The sequence below is a fragment of the Acinonyx jubatus genome, chromosome F2 (assembly GCF_027475565.1).
Source record: "Acinonyx jubatus isolate Ajub_Pintada_27869175 chromosome F2, VMU_Ajub_asm_v1.0, whole genome shotgun sequence".
Classification (NCBI taxonomy): domain Eukaryota; kingdom Metazoa; phylum Chordata; class Mammalia; order Carnivora; family Felidae; genus Acinonyx; species Acinonyx jubatus.
In genome coordinates, this window is record NC_069394.1 from 65,117,005 (window position 1) to 65,133,525 (window position 16,521).

The 16,521-nt window shown below is 36.7% G+C and overlaps 1 protein-coding gene and 1 non-coding gene across 6 annotated transcripts in view; both read left to right on the forward strand.

The window, feature by feature from the left end:
- Positions 1–522: 522 nt before the first annotated feature.
- The window catches only part of PPP1R42 (protein phosphatase 1 regulatory subunit 42), a 51,867-nt gene continuing 35,868 nt past the window's right edge, over positions 523–16,521 (forward strand). For 3 of the 5 annotated variants that reach the window (XR_008292814.1, XR_008292815.1, XM_053208623.1), the window contains exons 1-6: positions 523–738; positions 6,631–6,848; positions 9,217–9,383; positions 11,260–11,398; positions 12,823–12,939; positions 13,134–13,178. Coding sequence is in view for 3 of the 5 variants with exons in the window: in XM_053208623.1 (XP_053064598.1) it covers positions 6,720–6,848; positions 9,217–9,383; positions 11,260–11,398; positions 12,823–12,939; positions 13,134–13,178 (597 nt within the window). In the remaining 2 variants the exon portion in view is untranslated. The remainder of the gene's footprint in view (positions 739–6,630; positions 6,849–9,216; positions 9,384–11,259; positions 11,399–12,822; positions 12,940–13,133; positions 13,179–16,521) is intronic. The other 2 variants (XM_053208621.1, XM_015077720.3) reach the window with 2 other exon arrangements.
- Positions 5,860–5,983, forward strand: LOC113594772 (small nucleolar RNA SNORA51). The gene has a single exon (XR_003415215.1). It is a non-coding gene; the product is annotated as a small nucleolar RNA SNORA51 (small nucleolar RNA).

Sequence of the window (16,521 nt, forward strand, 5' to 3'; positions counted from 1 at the left end):
AGCTGCGTCCTTGGAACTCAAAAGGGAAAATAAGAATTAAGGAGGAAATAAAGTGTGTCCTATTGCTACTTTGAAAAGCTATGAGACGAAGGGAAATTTCTTTTAAAACAGGGCATATTGGGCCAAGTGTCAGAATACTGGAGAATAGAGGGCAAGAAGCAAGCAGCGAAGCTGGTCATGATGAACGAAGTAGAATGTCACCCTAAAGACTTTTTTTTTCCTTTCCTGAGGAAAGGGTGGAGTATGCGCTATACTTTGGTCTGTTGCTGGGAAAAGGTGGTTATTGGGCACTGAAACGTTTAAAGCTGATAGAAGGATCATCTAGTAAGAAGGGGAAATTGTGGCCTGCAAAAAATTGTTCTGGCTACTGTTTGGTTCACTAAACCGCTAACATGACCGATGCCTCACGATCTCACCAAACTAGCTTCATTCAGACCCCATCTAGTCGCCATCAAACTCTGGCCGCCACGTCACAGAGAGGGACCAGTGTCACAAGGACCAGCGCCAGACCTGACGCTTCCAGACACCTCGCGCGAGATTTCCCGGAAGCCATTGCCCTAGCAAGAGCGTTGGGTCGCCTGGCAACCGCACCAAGGCTGCAGAGGAACGAGGCACTGAGGAAATTTACAAACCTGACTTCCAGACTCAGTTCCTCCCGCAAGGGGAGAGGTGCCTTCAGGGAAGAAGTCTGGGGGGCTGAAGAAACCATAAAGCCACGTTTCTCAAACTTGTCTGCCAGTAAGTAAGACCTTCCTGGGTTACTGGTTAAAATGAAGATCCCTGAGCCTTATCTCTAGACATCTAGAGTTTCCAGAAAATCAATCTGAAAGTCTGTATTTTAAACAAATAGACTCAGGCAAGGCTGAGAAACCGCTTTAGAGAAGGGAGACACGGGTGAAGGGGTGGCCGCGGAGTGAGGAAGCGGGATCTGCGCGTGTAAAGGGGGAAAAAAGCCCAAGAGCGGAACCCCGCGATTTTGAGCTTTGGGAAGCCAGTGAGCCTGGAGCTCGCTAAAGGAAAATACACAAACTAAATTCGGAAACATCTACTGCCGGTAGCCTGTGGGAGCCCCAAAGGATAATTTAAGCCAAGGGATCCACTAAAATGGATTCCCAGAGTGCCTGTAAAGCAGCTCTAAACTGTCTCCCACTGGCAATCCAGACAGAGATATCCTAGCAAGGGGAATCCTGAGATAACAGGTATCTAGTAGGGAAAAATTATGAAAAAGTAGTTTCACAAACTTTAGAAAATAATGAACCTCTTTTAAAAGAAAAGCAAGGACACCCCACAAATGCTGACTTATTTACTTTTGTTATAATGTTCTAAAATGTATCCAAATCCAAACTAGGTTCATAATATCTCTAAAACAAACTACAATACCAATAAAGTTTAAATATTACATTAATAAAATGAATGGTGGTGTTTTAATGAAACTAAATCTTCGTGTGGACATGACTGCTACAATGCAGGTTCTTTTGAGTTAAGTCTCTATTATTGTGTGTTATTCACTTATTGGGATCCCTTTCCATATTCAAGCTCCTGGAATGTTTTCCTATAGCTTGTTGATGAGGTCCATTGCCCTTACCTTGGTTTAATAAATATTTCATTTCTATATCACATTTGCCTCTTTACTTTCCTAATTATCTGAGAAAATCAAATTTATTTCTATACAAACACCACTTTGTGCACTAGAGCCAAAATCCATTTATAGCATGGTCATTCATGACGATTCAGCTGATCCAAATTTTCTCTTTTAGCCCAGGTTAGAAAACAGAGCCTGAAGCAAAAATTCATATAACAACATGTTTTGTGGGGGAGGGGGTTGTTAATTTTAGGGAAGTAGTACAGAAGGAGAAAAGGAATGAGAAAGAGATGGAAGAACAAACACAACCCAGTATGTAACCCAAAAGACCAGAGCTGTTTTCAGAGAGACCCTTTGCAATGGCTGTGTCTCCTAAAAGTGCATGGGGGAAAGAAAGAACGGAAAATAAATAATTGAGGCTACTGTCTCCCATGTGTAAAAATTACCCCCACAGGGCATCACCCCCATCATAGTACAGGATTGCTCCTGTATGGCCACCTGTATGGCAGTTCCTGCCTCAGCTATGAGAGAAATCCTGGGGTGTATAGCCACTTTAAGATGTGCATTTTCACCGGTTATCAGTGTAAAAGTGATATTTGAAATTTCCAGAAAAAAGTCTAAAATTTTAAAATATGGGTAAAGAAATCATATTTTAAATATTTCAAATATTTTCTAAAATATTGCATTTCTATACACAAGCTCTAGAGAATGTAATTCCTAAAAGAATGTCACTTGCAGTATCAACAAAAATATATAATTCCTAAAAATGACTTTAAAAAACTTATGCATGGCCTTAATTACAAGAAAATTATAAAACTACATTAAAGCAGCACTCCTAAAATAGAGAGGCATACCATAGTGATGGAAAAGAAGTCTCAATATTAGAGATGTGTTGGTGCTTCACAAATGGTTTATAAATTCAGTGCAATTCCTAACAAAATCCTGACAGGATTTTTCATGGAACATAAGTTGATTTTCTTTTAAGTTTGTTTGTTTGTTTTGAGACAGAGAGAGCACACATGCATGCTGGCACCAGCAGGGGAGGGGCAGAATGGGAGGGGGAGAGAGAGAATCCTAAGCAGGCCCCATGCTGTCAGCACAGAGCCTGATGTGTGGCTCGATCCCATGAACCCATGAGATCATGACCTGAGCCAAAACCAAGAGTCAGACGCTTAACTGACTGAGCCACCCAGGCACCCCAACAAGTTGATTTTTAAAATGTGTATGAAAGAGTTAAGGAGGAAAGGATTCTGGGAACATGGCAGAGTAGGAAGCAACTGTTTCCCCACCTAGACAACAACTGCACTGGCAGAATCTGTCTGATATAAGTATTTTGGAACCTGGAGTCTACTGAAGGCTAACAACTTCCAGGAGAAGGCTTAGACAATAAACTGAAATAAATTTTGGTCAATTTCAGTTCTACAGCAACTATCCATCCCCTACACACAACCCAGTAGCAGGGTTTCTAGAGTACCTTACATATAGCTTGTAGAAGCCAAAATGGGCAAAAAACATACTAGCCACCAAATATCAAGGATCTGTCCTCTGAGCACTGATTGCTGCTTCTGATCACAGTAATGCAGACAAAATTTACAAAGCAAAGCAAAACTAAACATGTTTACAAGAAAAAAAAGTCTTTCTCTTAAATGTGGATAGGGAAGGGGTTACTAAATAAGCCACAAAAAGCATAAAACATGGGCAAAAAAATGATATATTTGACTACATGAAAAAAATATATAGCTTCTGTTTTTTAGAAGATGCCACTAAACACAAACTAGGAGAAAAAAAGGAGAAAAAACAAACTAAAGTCAGGGAATGGATATTTGCTACATGTATAATCAACAAAATACTGGTATCTGATAAAAATATAAGTGTATCTAAAAATTACTTATAGGGGTGCCTGGGTGACTCAGTTAAGCATCAACTCTTGATTTTAGATCAGGTCATGATCTCATGGTTCATGAGACTGAGCACCCCATCAGGCTCTGCACTGACAGTGAGTAGCCTGCTTGGGAGTCTCTCTCCCTCTCTCTCTGCCCCTCCTCCACTCTCACGTGCACATGCACTCTCTCTGTCTCTCTCTCAAATTAAAAACAAAAATTCTTTTAATAAAAATAAAAATTACTTATAAAAACACTACTCATAAGGCAACATGGGCAAAATATAAGAAACCACAACTAACAGAAAAGGAACTCCATATGGCAATAAACAGGAAAAGACCCTCAATCTCTAGCAATTACAGAATGGCAAATTAAAACATAATGAGATGAGACTATTGATCTGGCTGTTTTCAAATCCCTTTTTTATATATAAAAAGATCTGAGAAAAAAACAAAAGCAATGATATTATCATTTCACACCCATCAGATTGGCAGTAATTTAGACTGCCAATATCAAGTGCTGACACTGATGTTGACTGCATAGTAGAGCAATAGGAACTCTCTTAGCTGCCAGTGGCAAAACTCCTTTGGAGAACAATTTGACAATACATAGTAAAGTTGAAAATGTGCAACCCAGAAATAGCCATTCCTAGTTTTAAACCCTAAAGAAACTCTTGCATATGTGCTAAAAATGACAGGTATAGAAGAACCATAGAAGCAACATTGCAAATGAAAAAAACACCACCCAAAGATCTATCATCAGAAGAAATAAATTCCTTACAATAGAATATTCACAGCAATGCAAATATTCCAGAGCTATACACATCAACTTTGATGATTCTAACAAACAAAACATTAAGTAAAAAAAGAAAGTTGGAATCAAAATAATACAATTTATGGGGCACCTGGATGGTTCAGTTGGTTAAGGGTCCAACTTTGGCTCAGGTCATGATTTCATGGTTCATGGATTTGAGCCCTGCATCAGGCTCTGTGCTGACAGCTCAGAGCTTAGAGCCTACTTCAGATTCTGTGTGTGTGTGTGTGTGTGTGTGTGTGTGTGTGTGCGCGCGCGCGCGCGCCTCTCTCTGCCCTCCCCTGCTCATGCTCTGTGTGTGTGTCTGTCTCTCCAAAATAAACATTAAAAAATAATAATACCATTTATGACTGTAAAAATGTTTTAAAAAGTACTACATATTGTTTAGATATACATACATCTGTAGTAAAAGTATAAAGACATGAATAGAGACATCTAATTCTAAACTCTAAAAATAAGAGAATAGGGAGAAGGAGGGGGGTGGTGTACCTGGGTGGTTAAGCAACTGACTCTTGATTTCAGCTCAGGTCAGGATCTCGAGGTTCATGACTCTGAGCCTCACATGCTTGGGATTCTCTCTCTTCCTCTCTCTCTGCCCCTCCCCCTGCTCTCACTCTTTCAAAATAAATAAACTTAAAAAAAAGAATAGGGAGAAAGGCATAAAGGGAATACAAGTGTATTTATAACCTTTTATATTTAAGATTACCTGTAGGTCCATGAGTGTGGGTGTTATTCTTTAAACTTTCATCATGAAATATTTTTAAGGCAATATTAGTAAAAGTTATTTTTACTTGACTAGAAACTTTGTTCAGAATATTATTGTCATGTTTGAAATTTGATCTGTAAACAATAATCTTAAATTTTTGTTAAAAATAATGAATTCATGAAAATTTTAAAAATCTATGAAAAATCTATGAAAATCTATGAAAAATCTATGAAAATTTTATTCTACAGATTACATTTTGTATTTTGAAATAAAATGATTCATTCCATATCTTCAAATATTTTATTGTGGGCATTTTATATAATATAGCCTGGGTAGTTATATGTCAATGTGTGATAATGCAAACTGAATTTATCTTCTACTGAATTCACTTTCCTCCTAAGCATTGATTTCATGTCCAGAATACTACACAAACTGAGTTGTTTGGCTGGTAAAATTCCAGATATATTAGAAAAAGAATGCTCAGTTTTAAACTATATTTTAAAAAGACAATAAATTTTACAAAACTGTGGTATTTATCACAGTTTTGTGATGGTTGGAAAAAAATGGGTTACTTCAAACTTATGGACCACATATGGATCTCTCACATAAATCAATAATTAATTAATTAATTATTTGATAGTGTGTTCCCCTTATTTAACAGCCCTAATATACTCCAGGTGAAACAGTGAAGTAAATAGTGTTCACCTTATCTGTGAACAAAACAGTGAAACAATAATGGTGATAGCAAACATTTGTTGACCTATGTACCAGGCACTGTGCAGAATATTCTATACATTTTTATCTCATGTAATCTTCACAATATCCCTAGGAAGTAGGTACTACTATTATCCTAATTTTATAAAAAACAGAGGTAACGTAGCCTCCTGGTGCGTATGAGGCTGTGTTCTTACACTGTATAGAAAGAGGAGGCAGAGTAAACCCATCCATAAACATCTCAGCCCAGGCCCTTTTCCTGGTCTGTATTGTGAATGGGGGACATGGGGGGGGGGGGGGAAGAAACTGATGCAACATGCCCAAGATTGCCTGACCAGTAAGCAATGGGACCAAATGTGAACCCAGGCAGTCTGGATTGAAAAACACTGCATTGTGTTGCCTCTTTGTGGATTGCAGCTATAACAATTTCAAGGCCAACTCCATTTTCAAGTATTTTGCCCCACTGTCCTATGTGCATACTCAAGGTTTTTTACATCATGTGTTCTGATTTGAGGGTTTAGAAAATATGATCACCATGGGTTCTATGGAAAAAGGAGCCAGAAGACCATTCTGGTCTCATTCTCAACTGCCACTAGCTTGAGTAGAGACCAACCTCTGGGCCTTCATGTGAACACATCAGATGATACTCCTTGAGAGGAAAAAAAATCCTTTAAAAGATGCCCACAGTAACAACTCAATACTAGAGAGAGGAAAAGATTAAAAATAGAAATGAATGCACATTGTATATTTAATTAATTTTGGTTTTTTAAGCTGTTTATAAGAAGAATTAAGTCTATAAACTTAGAAAATGCCTTTTAAAATGTCTCTGAAGTAGTTTATCAAATAGTTCTACATAAGAAAATTAAAGAGCAAGTCAAAATAATTTTTCCTAAATTGCCATGTACATAATGCTCCTTTTTTTTTTTTTTATATAGAAAGTTGAGCATAAAACAATAGTTAAACCTGCTTCCTGACATGGTATCAGAACAGAGCTACTGCTGAGAGTTTGACTTATAGAGAAATCATGGTTCGACTAACCTTGGATCTAATTGCCAAAAGTAACAATCTTAAACCCCGAAAAGAAGAAACCACTTCACGATACCTGAAGAAAATAACTCATCTAAATTTTTCAGACAAAAATATAGATACAATTGTAAGAATTCTAAATTTCCTATTTTTACATAATTAACAATGTAAAGTTTAGAAATTGGTGTCAGAAAATACCTCCTTATTAACTATATTTTGATCATACTCGTTAACTGTATTTTGATTAGTCAGTTGTATATTGTATTTTTATTTTAATTTCATGCTTATGATATTAAAATTATTAAAACTAAATCTCTACAAAATATATCATTGTGATTGTTAAATCTATGTGCTAAATATATGTATCTATCCCTGAAATACTCTATGTAGCAAACTAGAATTGAAAGTGTTATGTTGGAAAACAATTTCAAAGATAATGCTTTTGTATAATTCCAGATGCTTGGAATATGAGTTTTTTAACATATCAAGTAGTAAGAATGAACTATATGAATACCATATTTTAAAACTTTAACAGTGAAATCTTTTTCACACATAATTTAACTGATTATATAAATGTAGGTTATACTGCCATTTATATCAGACAAGACTGTTTACTTGGATATATTCTGACACTGTATTTTCTCTGTGTTAAGTTGGCCTTAATGTGGGGAACTTTAAAGGGAGCAATAACCCTTTTAGGCCATTTGTATTGATGTCTATTGTCTACAATAAAATGCTAAAGACTACACATGAGAGAAATTTTCTCAGAAACATAAGGTACATAAAGGCCGAGATGATGTCTATTTTGTTCATATCACTCTAAATCCCCCATCCAACACAGCGCCTAACCCATATTAAGTGCTTAATAAATGTTTTTCAAGTGAATGAAAAAAATAACAAAGCCCCAGGCACAAGTGTCAATTAAGACTTTTTTTTTTTTTGCAGACTCTACCAAGTTCCTATTCTGTATTTCTTTCCAGTTTCTTAGTAATTCTTCTCCCCATGAATCCAATTGCCCAGAAAACTCTCTACATCATTATACCATTACACACTTGCCCTCTGCAGACAGCCTCTGCTGTTCTTTTGTCCTGTCACAATCAGTGCTCCTTTGGTGTAGATGACCCTTGTTAAGAGGAAAGCAAACTAGGTACAGCTGACCCTAGAAAAATATGGGGGTTAGAGATACCAACACCCCCACACTCCTCAACACCCTGTCACCCAACACAATCAAAAACCCTCATATAAGTTTTAATTCCCAAAAAACTTAACTACTAATGGCCTATTGTTGACCAGAAATCTTACTGATAACATAAAGTCAATTAACATATTTTGTACATTACGTGTATTATATACTGTATTCTTAAAATAAAGCTAGAGAAAAGAGAACATTATTAAGAAAACAAGAAAATATATTACAGTACTATATAGTATTTATCAGAAAAAAAATCCATGTATAAGTAGACCCATGCAGTTCAAATCCATGTTGTATAAGGGTCAATTATATATAATTCACACCAAGATAAGAATAACTTATAAACTTAAGTTTATAAGTCCCCAAGATGGCGTTATATTTTAAAAGAACTTGTTAATAAAAGCTGAGATTTTTTCAGGTTTTTTTTTTCTTAAATAATCTCTGTATCCAACATGGGGCTTGAATTTACATCCCCAAGATCAAGAGTAGCATGTTCCACTGACTGTGCCAGCCAGGCATCCCAAGCTGAGGTATTTTTGAGTGTAACTTCACTCTAGCTCTTGCCTACTTACTCTAGGCTGACTCTACCACCCACATAAGAATGGCAGACTTTTAAAAATACCTTTAATTATTTTCTTATCTCAAAAGTAACTGATGTTCATTAATATAAATACATATAAAAAGAAAGAAACTTATAATCCTATCATGCAGAGAAAACCACTATTAACACGTAGGTGATGTCCTTCCAGTCTTCTTTCTAGGCATGTATTCATATAATTTTACAATAGTGGGTCATATTGAATGTACTGTTTTCATTTTGAGATCTATAAAATATTACTAAGGAAACTAAACAATATTTAATGGTTAAACAGTACTTCAATAGTACTATCATAATTTATTCATCTATTATTTTTGAATATCCAATGACTTCCCATTTTCAGTATTATAAATAACAGCTTCCTTCTAATTCCACAGAATGATTAATCCCTATTCTACAATGTTGAAGCATTAATTTGTTAAATGTTTCAACTTCCAGAGAAACCTAATTGCTTCCAAGAAACACTGCTTGCCCTAGGAAAATCCTTCTTAACAAATACAATTTTACTGATATAGTTACAGAATACTAAAACCTAGAACTAATTTTATAATCATTCTAGTATTGTTTTTACTGTGCTAATAAGAACAGAGAAACACTATTATATTAAACTTAAGGAAATGTACAGAAAGTGGAAAACTTTCTTAAAAACAAACTTCTAAGTTTTCAGGAGAAATTAAGTATAACCTGTTTTTGTTTTCCTTTTAGGGAGACCTCTCTCCTTGCAAAAGTCTTAGTGTTTTATACTTGTATGATAACCATATTAGTGAAATCACTAACTTGAATTATGCTACAAATCTGACCCACCTGTACCTACAAAACAATTGTATTTCATGTATAGAGAACCTCAGGTCATTAAAGAAACTGGAAAAACTGTAAGTGCTTTTTTTTTAATGTTTGTTTTCGAGAGAGAGTGCGTGTGTGTGTGTGTGTGTGTGTGTGTGTGTGTGTGTATGTGCGCGCGCGCGTGAGCTGGGAGGGGCAGAGAGAGAGAGAGAGGAAGAATGCCAAGCAGTATCCATGCTGATAGCATGGGGCTTGATCTCACCAACTGTGAGATCATGGCCTGAGTTGAAATCAAGTTGGAGGTTTAATCAACTGAGCCACCTAGGTACCCCTAGTGCTTTTATTTTTAAGTAACATAATTGTTTGTCATCATTACAGTAATATTTTTGCATGCAGACCTTTCCATTATCTGCACTTTTGTGGAATAGGCCTCAATTTTTATTCTCTTGTAGTATTATTAGTGCAAAATAAAGTGTTACAAGTGTTATACTTGGCAATTTGTTTCATTAAGCCTGACATACTTTTCTTTTGCAGGAGAGTAAGGTGTCTTAACCACTTATAAGGATACCTAAAGCATCCTTAAAGGCTCAACTGGGGAAAAAAGTTTCCATGGAAACTTTTTGATTTTGATTTTTGATTTTCCATGGAAACCAAATGAGCTCTGTGCCTTTAAGAATCACACATCTCAAAGGGCAGGGTCAGAGAGTTGATAATGTTGATTTAGATTTGAGTGTAAAAAGGCATTTACTGCCTATAATTATTTTAATTCAATGAAGGCTGGTAGATTTATTTTCCCAGACTGGAAGAACTATCAGTCCTTCTCAAAAAGTGGGCCAAGAACCTCAAAATGGGAAGAAGATGAGGGAAATGCTTATTGAAAACACAGATGGCAGGGTGCCTAGGTGGCTCAGTCGGTTGAGCGTCCAACTTCAGCTCAGGTCATGATCTCACAATGGTTCCTGAGTTTGATCCTCACATCAGGCTCACTGCTGTCAGTGCAGAGCCTGCTTCAGATCCTCTGTCCCCCCTCACTGCCCCTCCCCTGCTCATACTCTCTCTTTCTCTGTCTCCTCTCAAAAATGAATAAACATTTAAAAAATGCAGATTTCTGGGTTCTGACCTAGATAGCCAAATGAGAATCTCTGGGGTTAGGCCCAAAAATCTTAATTTTTTTTTAAAAAAAAGGTTATTTATTTATTTTGAGAGAGCAAGAATGAACGAGCAGGGAAGGAGCAAAGAGAGAGGGAGAGAAAGAATCCCAAGCAGGCTCTGCACTATCAGCACACAGCCGGACGTGGGGCTCAAACTCATGAACCATGAGATCATGACCTGAGCCAAAATCAAGAGTTGGATGCTTAACCAACTGAGCCACCCAGGCGCCCCTAAAAATCTTCATTTTTAAACCTACTACCCACATGATTTTTCTGTGCCCTAACATATAAAAGGAGCACTGGTAGATCATTTAATAAGGACCATTCCAATTCTCTCACTTAAAAAAAAATAATTTCTTAGACTAAATTAAGTGTAAGAATCATATAAATAAACCTTTCTTTGGCTCATTGTAAAGAGAAAATTCCACATATTTCTGCATTCTTTGTATAATTTTCACACAGCTCAGTGATTGTTACTATGTTTTCATTATGTTTACAGATCATGATGTTCTCAGAATGTCTATTTAAAATTGTTTTATATTGGGATGCCTTGGTGGCTCAGTCAGTTGAGCAGTTGAGCATCTGACTCTTGATTTTGGCTCAGGTCACGGTCCCAGTGTCATGGGATCAAGCCTTGCATTGGGCCCCACATCAGGCCCCTCATCAGGCTCCGTGTTGAGCATGTAGGCTGCTTGAGATTCTCTCTCTCTCCCTCTGCACTCTCCCCTGCTCACATGTGCGCGTGCTCTCTCTCTCTCTCTCTCTCTCTCTCAAATAAAAAAAAATAAAAATAAAGCTGTTTTATATTTTGCAGGTACCTGGGAAGCAATTATATTGCTGTCATAGAAGGTTTAGAAGGATTAGAAGGACTAAGAGAGCTTCATGTTGAGAGTCAGAGGCTTCCCCTTGGAGAAAAGCTTCTGTTTGATCCAAGAACTCTTCATTCTCTGGGAGTAAGGCCACATTTGAATATTCTGACAAAGAATATAGTGATTAACAGTTATAATGGAACAGGAAGGTATATTTGGACATTATACATACTGTGTATGTTTATATGGCCAGTTAATTTATTTGAGGGCTAAAACTAACTTTTCTCACATAATTGCTCAGAGACTCAGCAGCTATAAAGTTGGGATAATAACGCCTGCCTCTAGGGTACTAAAAGTATCAAAAGAAGGATGTAAAAAAGTTATGTAAATTATCAAGTTCTAATCCAGATGTCAATTCATTCATAATTTCAAACTTGGTGATTATCATGATTCAAAATTTTAGGAAAAAGCTTAAGGAAAGAGTAATGGACAATTATTTGGCAAATTTTAACCTAGAGAATAATGATGATGATAAATTGTCTTCTCGCTGGATTCTGATTTCATTGTAGGCTGCCTTACATGTGGCTCTGCCTTATCAGAAGCAGGTAGATCTGGGAGTACCAGATTTGATGCTCCAGCTGTGACCTGACACCCAGATACATTGCGGAGGTGTCACAATTAGTTGAGAAGCCAGAGGTGGCTTTTTTATGAAATGCCATTTATTATGAAATGCCACTAAAAACATTTTTGTTTGCTCAAGTTTTGCAAAGATTCAAGCAGATTCCAAAATTCTAAATATAAGGCATAATCCTTTTAAGCTGTATTTAAAGTCTTAAAAAGTATCAAGAAGTATATAATCTAAAAGTTGGCTATATAGATGCCTTGATGGGTAGACTCAATCTTGGTAGAGATTACTGGGCCATCATAGATTTTAAGATGGCTTTGGTTTAATGCTGCTCTATTGTATATTTATGTCCTCACTAACAGCCAATGTTGATCCCTCTTGTTAATTAGCTAATTATTATTTTAAGTACCTCTGAACATGTGGATTATCAAGAGGAAACTATAGAGAGAGAGATAAAAATGAAAACCAGATATTCTTTTATTCTTACCTATGTTTCCTATTTTAAAAAACAGACAAAAACTGTTTCTTCCTATGTAAGTACAAATCTTAGTGATATTTAATAGAAAATGATAATTTGCTTAAACTGAAATAAGCATTTTTCTACACTGTGTTAACATTTGTTTGCTGGGCATCTTTTTTCTTTATTGATTCCTGGCTTCTTTTTTCTATAAATCTCTTTTATATTCTGGATAGGGAAAATCAGACTTATGAAGGAACTGTAGACAAAAATAGTAAGTCATATCACAATTACTGAAGTCCCAAAGTTATATCTGAAAAAACATATGGCATAGAAACAAAATCTCCATGGATTTTAATTTTCTTACCTAAAGAGCAAAACAGCCTGAACTGATAAATCTTAAATTTTTCACAGATTAAGATTTCTGGTTCCTATATATAGTATTTAATTAGACTGTTTACTAATGCTAATTTATTTTTCTTACAGAAATCCCTCTCTATATTGAATATCAGCAATAATAATATTGATGACATAAGAGACTTAGAAATACTGGAGAATCTTAATCAGCTCATAGCAGTTGACAACCAACTTCTGCATGTGAAGGTAGTGTAAAGAAAAATTAGTTTAAAAATATTTACATGAAATTGTGATTTAAAAAATTTTTAAATATCTATAAAATTTATTACTTTAAAAACTATTCTAGATTTACTCTAAAACTAGCTTATGAATCTCTACTTCTTAATATATTTATTTGCATAATTCTGCCCTCTTACCTGGTTTTCTCTTCCATACCCCAGTGCCTCCACCCCTCACCAACAGAAAGAAGTTTCTCTGAGAAGAAAGTATGTGCTTTTCCTCTCTGTATTATTTTGCCAGCAAATGTTTCCCTCTAGAGACTAGATTTCTTGCCACTTAACTGTGATCTCCCAATGAATGAATTTCTAGTAACTGGGATTAGATCTGAAGTCTCTCCAGGCTGCTGCTCCTTGGGGAAGTACCTGGATCTTGAACTTATTCTAATTTGCACTAACTATATTCAAGTCATAGTATGTCATATCATCCCATATTCATTCAGTTATTTATTCATTCAAATACGCACTGAGCACCTACAGGTCTCTCAGGCACTGCACTATTCTGTGTAAATCAGAAGATGGAAGATTATAGTCCAGGGGCTCAAAAAACCTACAGTCAACAAGTAATGAAAAAACAATGTGATTCTGTTTTCGCAAGTATTGTGGTGGCACTAACTCAGCCTGGGGCTAGGGAAGGCTTCCTGGAAATAGTCGTCTGTAAGCTGAGCCCTGTCACCACCTCACAGTTTCTGATTTGGCAATGGGATGGCTTGTGGTATAATATCTTTACATGGAGGGACGCCTGGGTGGCTCAGTTGGTTAAGCGACTAACTTTGGCTCAGGTCATGCTCTCGCAGTTTGTGACTTCAAGCCCCGCGGCAGGCTCTCTACTGACAGCTCAGAGCCTGGAGCCTGCTTCGTATTCTGTAGTTCAAGCCCCATGTTGGGCTCCATGCTGGGCATGGAGCTTACTTAAAAAAAATTTTTGGGGGGCAGGGGGGCGGGGGGGCACCTGGGTGGCTCAGTTGGTTAAGCGTCCAACTTCGGCTCAGGTCATGATCTCACAGTTCATGGGTTTGAGCCCCTCATCGGGCTCTGTGCTCACAGCTCAGAGCCTGGAGCCTGTTTCAGATTCTGTGTCTCCCTCTGTCTCTGCCCTCCCCCACTTGTGCTCTGTCTCTGTTTCTTAAAAAATGAATAAATGTTAAAAAAAAATTTTAAATAAAACAAATTATTCTATTATGCTTTTAACCCTGAACAGAAAAATGAAAGTTTGATAACGGGACAAAAATTCTTGCCTCCAAATGATCCCAAAGGAAGTTTTTTTAAATGACATTAAGACCTAGCTATTTCACCTACAATAATTATTCTTAGGCAACATTAATAATGTATAACCAGGATAAATGTGTAACCAAAATAAATACTTTCATTACTATTAATTATTCATTCCAATGATAAATGTCTAAATAACCAAACCCTTTTTTTTTTAATATTGAACTCAATGTTACCTCCCCTGTGTAGTGTTTCCTGAACCTGTTCCCATCAAGCTAGTCTATTAAAAATATTTATGGTATCATATGTGCCAGGCACTGCCCTTGGACTTCAGAAAACATGTTCTAGGCACTGAGGATACCATGATCAAGAAAGACAGGGTCTCTCTACCCTCAAAGACCTTACATTAAAATGACACAGAGGAGGGAACAGTCAGAAAATAAATAAGCAGAGAAGATTGTGAAAAGGGCTATGAAGGAATTAAATAGGATGACATAATGGAAAAGGGGTCAGTGGATATTTTAAATCAGGTTATTAAAAAAAGCCTCTGAGGGGCGCCTGGGTGGCTCAGTCGGTTAAGCGGCCGACTTCGGCTCAGGTCATGATCTCACGGCCCGTGAGTTCGAGCCCCGCGTTGGGCTCTGTGCTGACAGCTCAGAGCCTGGAGCCTGTTTCAGATTCTGTGTCTCCCTCTCTCTGACCCTTCCCCGTTCATGCTCTGTCTCTCTCTGTCTCAAAAATAAATAAATGTTAAAAAAAAAATTTTTTTTTAAATAAAAAAAGCCTCTGAGGAAATGACATTTATGCTGAGATCTGAAGAATAATAAAGAAACAATCTATGCAAAGAGCTAAGGAAAGAACATGCCAAGCATCGGGAACAGCAGGTGTAAAGATTCTGAGTATTCTAGGAACAAAAAAGAGGCCAATTTACTATGATAGGGACCCCAGTGCCTAGCTCAGTCTCTAACACATTGTGAGTGCTCAATAGATAATTGGTTGAATGAATGAAGAAGAAGCAACAGTATAACATAAGATTATGATAGGGGAGAGATCATAAAGATCTTTTAGGCCATGATCATAAGTTTGACTTTATTCTAAGTGCATTAGAAAGTCACTGAAAGGATTATATTTTAAAGACTTCTCTATCAGCTATGTGAAGAAAAGGTTGCAAGAATAACAGCAAAGAGATCATCTGGGAGACTACTATAAAGTTTAAAAAAAAATGGTTGCTTGGAGATGAAAAGGAGTGACTGGATTGGAGGTATATTTTTATTATTTATTTATTTATTTATTTATTTATTTATTTATTTATTTATGAAAGAGAGAAACAGAGCGTGCATGGGAGTGAGAGGCAGAGAGAAGGAGGCACAGAATCTGAAGCAGGCTCCAGGCTTTGAGCTATCAGCACAGAGCCCGATGTGGGGCTTAAACCCACAAACCGTGAGATCATGACCTAAGCATGCCTAATTGTCCTACAGTGAGACCAATTAATTAGTCAACAAGCCTGTCACATTTGTTTTCATGAATGAAAAAGTAGCTAAGCATCACTAACCTGAAAATAGCTTCTAAAATCAAAGAGAGGGACACCTGGGTGGCTCATTCTGTTAAGCGCCCAACTCTTGATTTTTGGCTCAGGTCATGATCTCATGGTTCACGAGTTCAAGCCCCATGTCAGACTCTGCACTGATGACACAGAGCCTACTTGGGATTCTCTCTCTCTCCCTCTCTCTCTCTCTATCCCTACCCCTGCTCACACATGCACTCTCTCTCTCTCAAAATAAGTAAATAAACTTAAAAAAAATTAAAAAATAAAATCAAAGAGAAAGACAGAAACAAACATTTTTGGAGAAACTGATAATATGGAAACAAAAAAAAAATCCCACTATAATTAATTTCTTAAGAGAAATAAAAAAGGATTCTATAACCTTGGAACCAAAACAGGATTTTTTTTAAAAAGGAACATTAAATGAATGAGAGGACTTCAAAATTTAGAATTAGAAGAAATTAAATATTAAATTAAATATTCTCCAAGAAAGAACAAAAGAGAAAGAATGGAAAATAAGCAAGTAAAAAAGAAATGTAGAGAATTAAATTCAGGAGATCCAACATGTGACTAGTAAGAGCATAAGAATCAAAAAATAAGAAAAAAAAAGGGAAATAAAATTGTATTTAAAAATGACATAGGGCTGCATGGGTGGTTTAGTCAGTTAAACGTTGGACTCTTGATCTCAGCTCAGATCATGATCTCACAGTTCGTGAGTTCAAGCCCCACATGCTGGAGTTCTCACTCCCTCTCTCCTGCCACTACCCCACTCATGCTCGCTCTCTCTATCTCTATCTC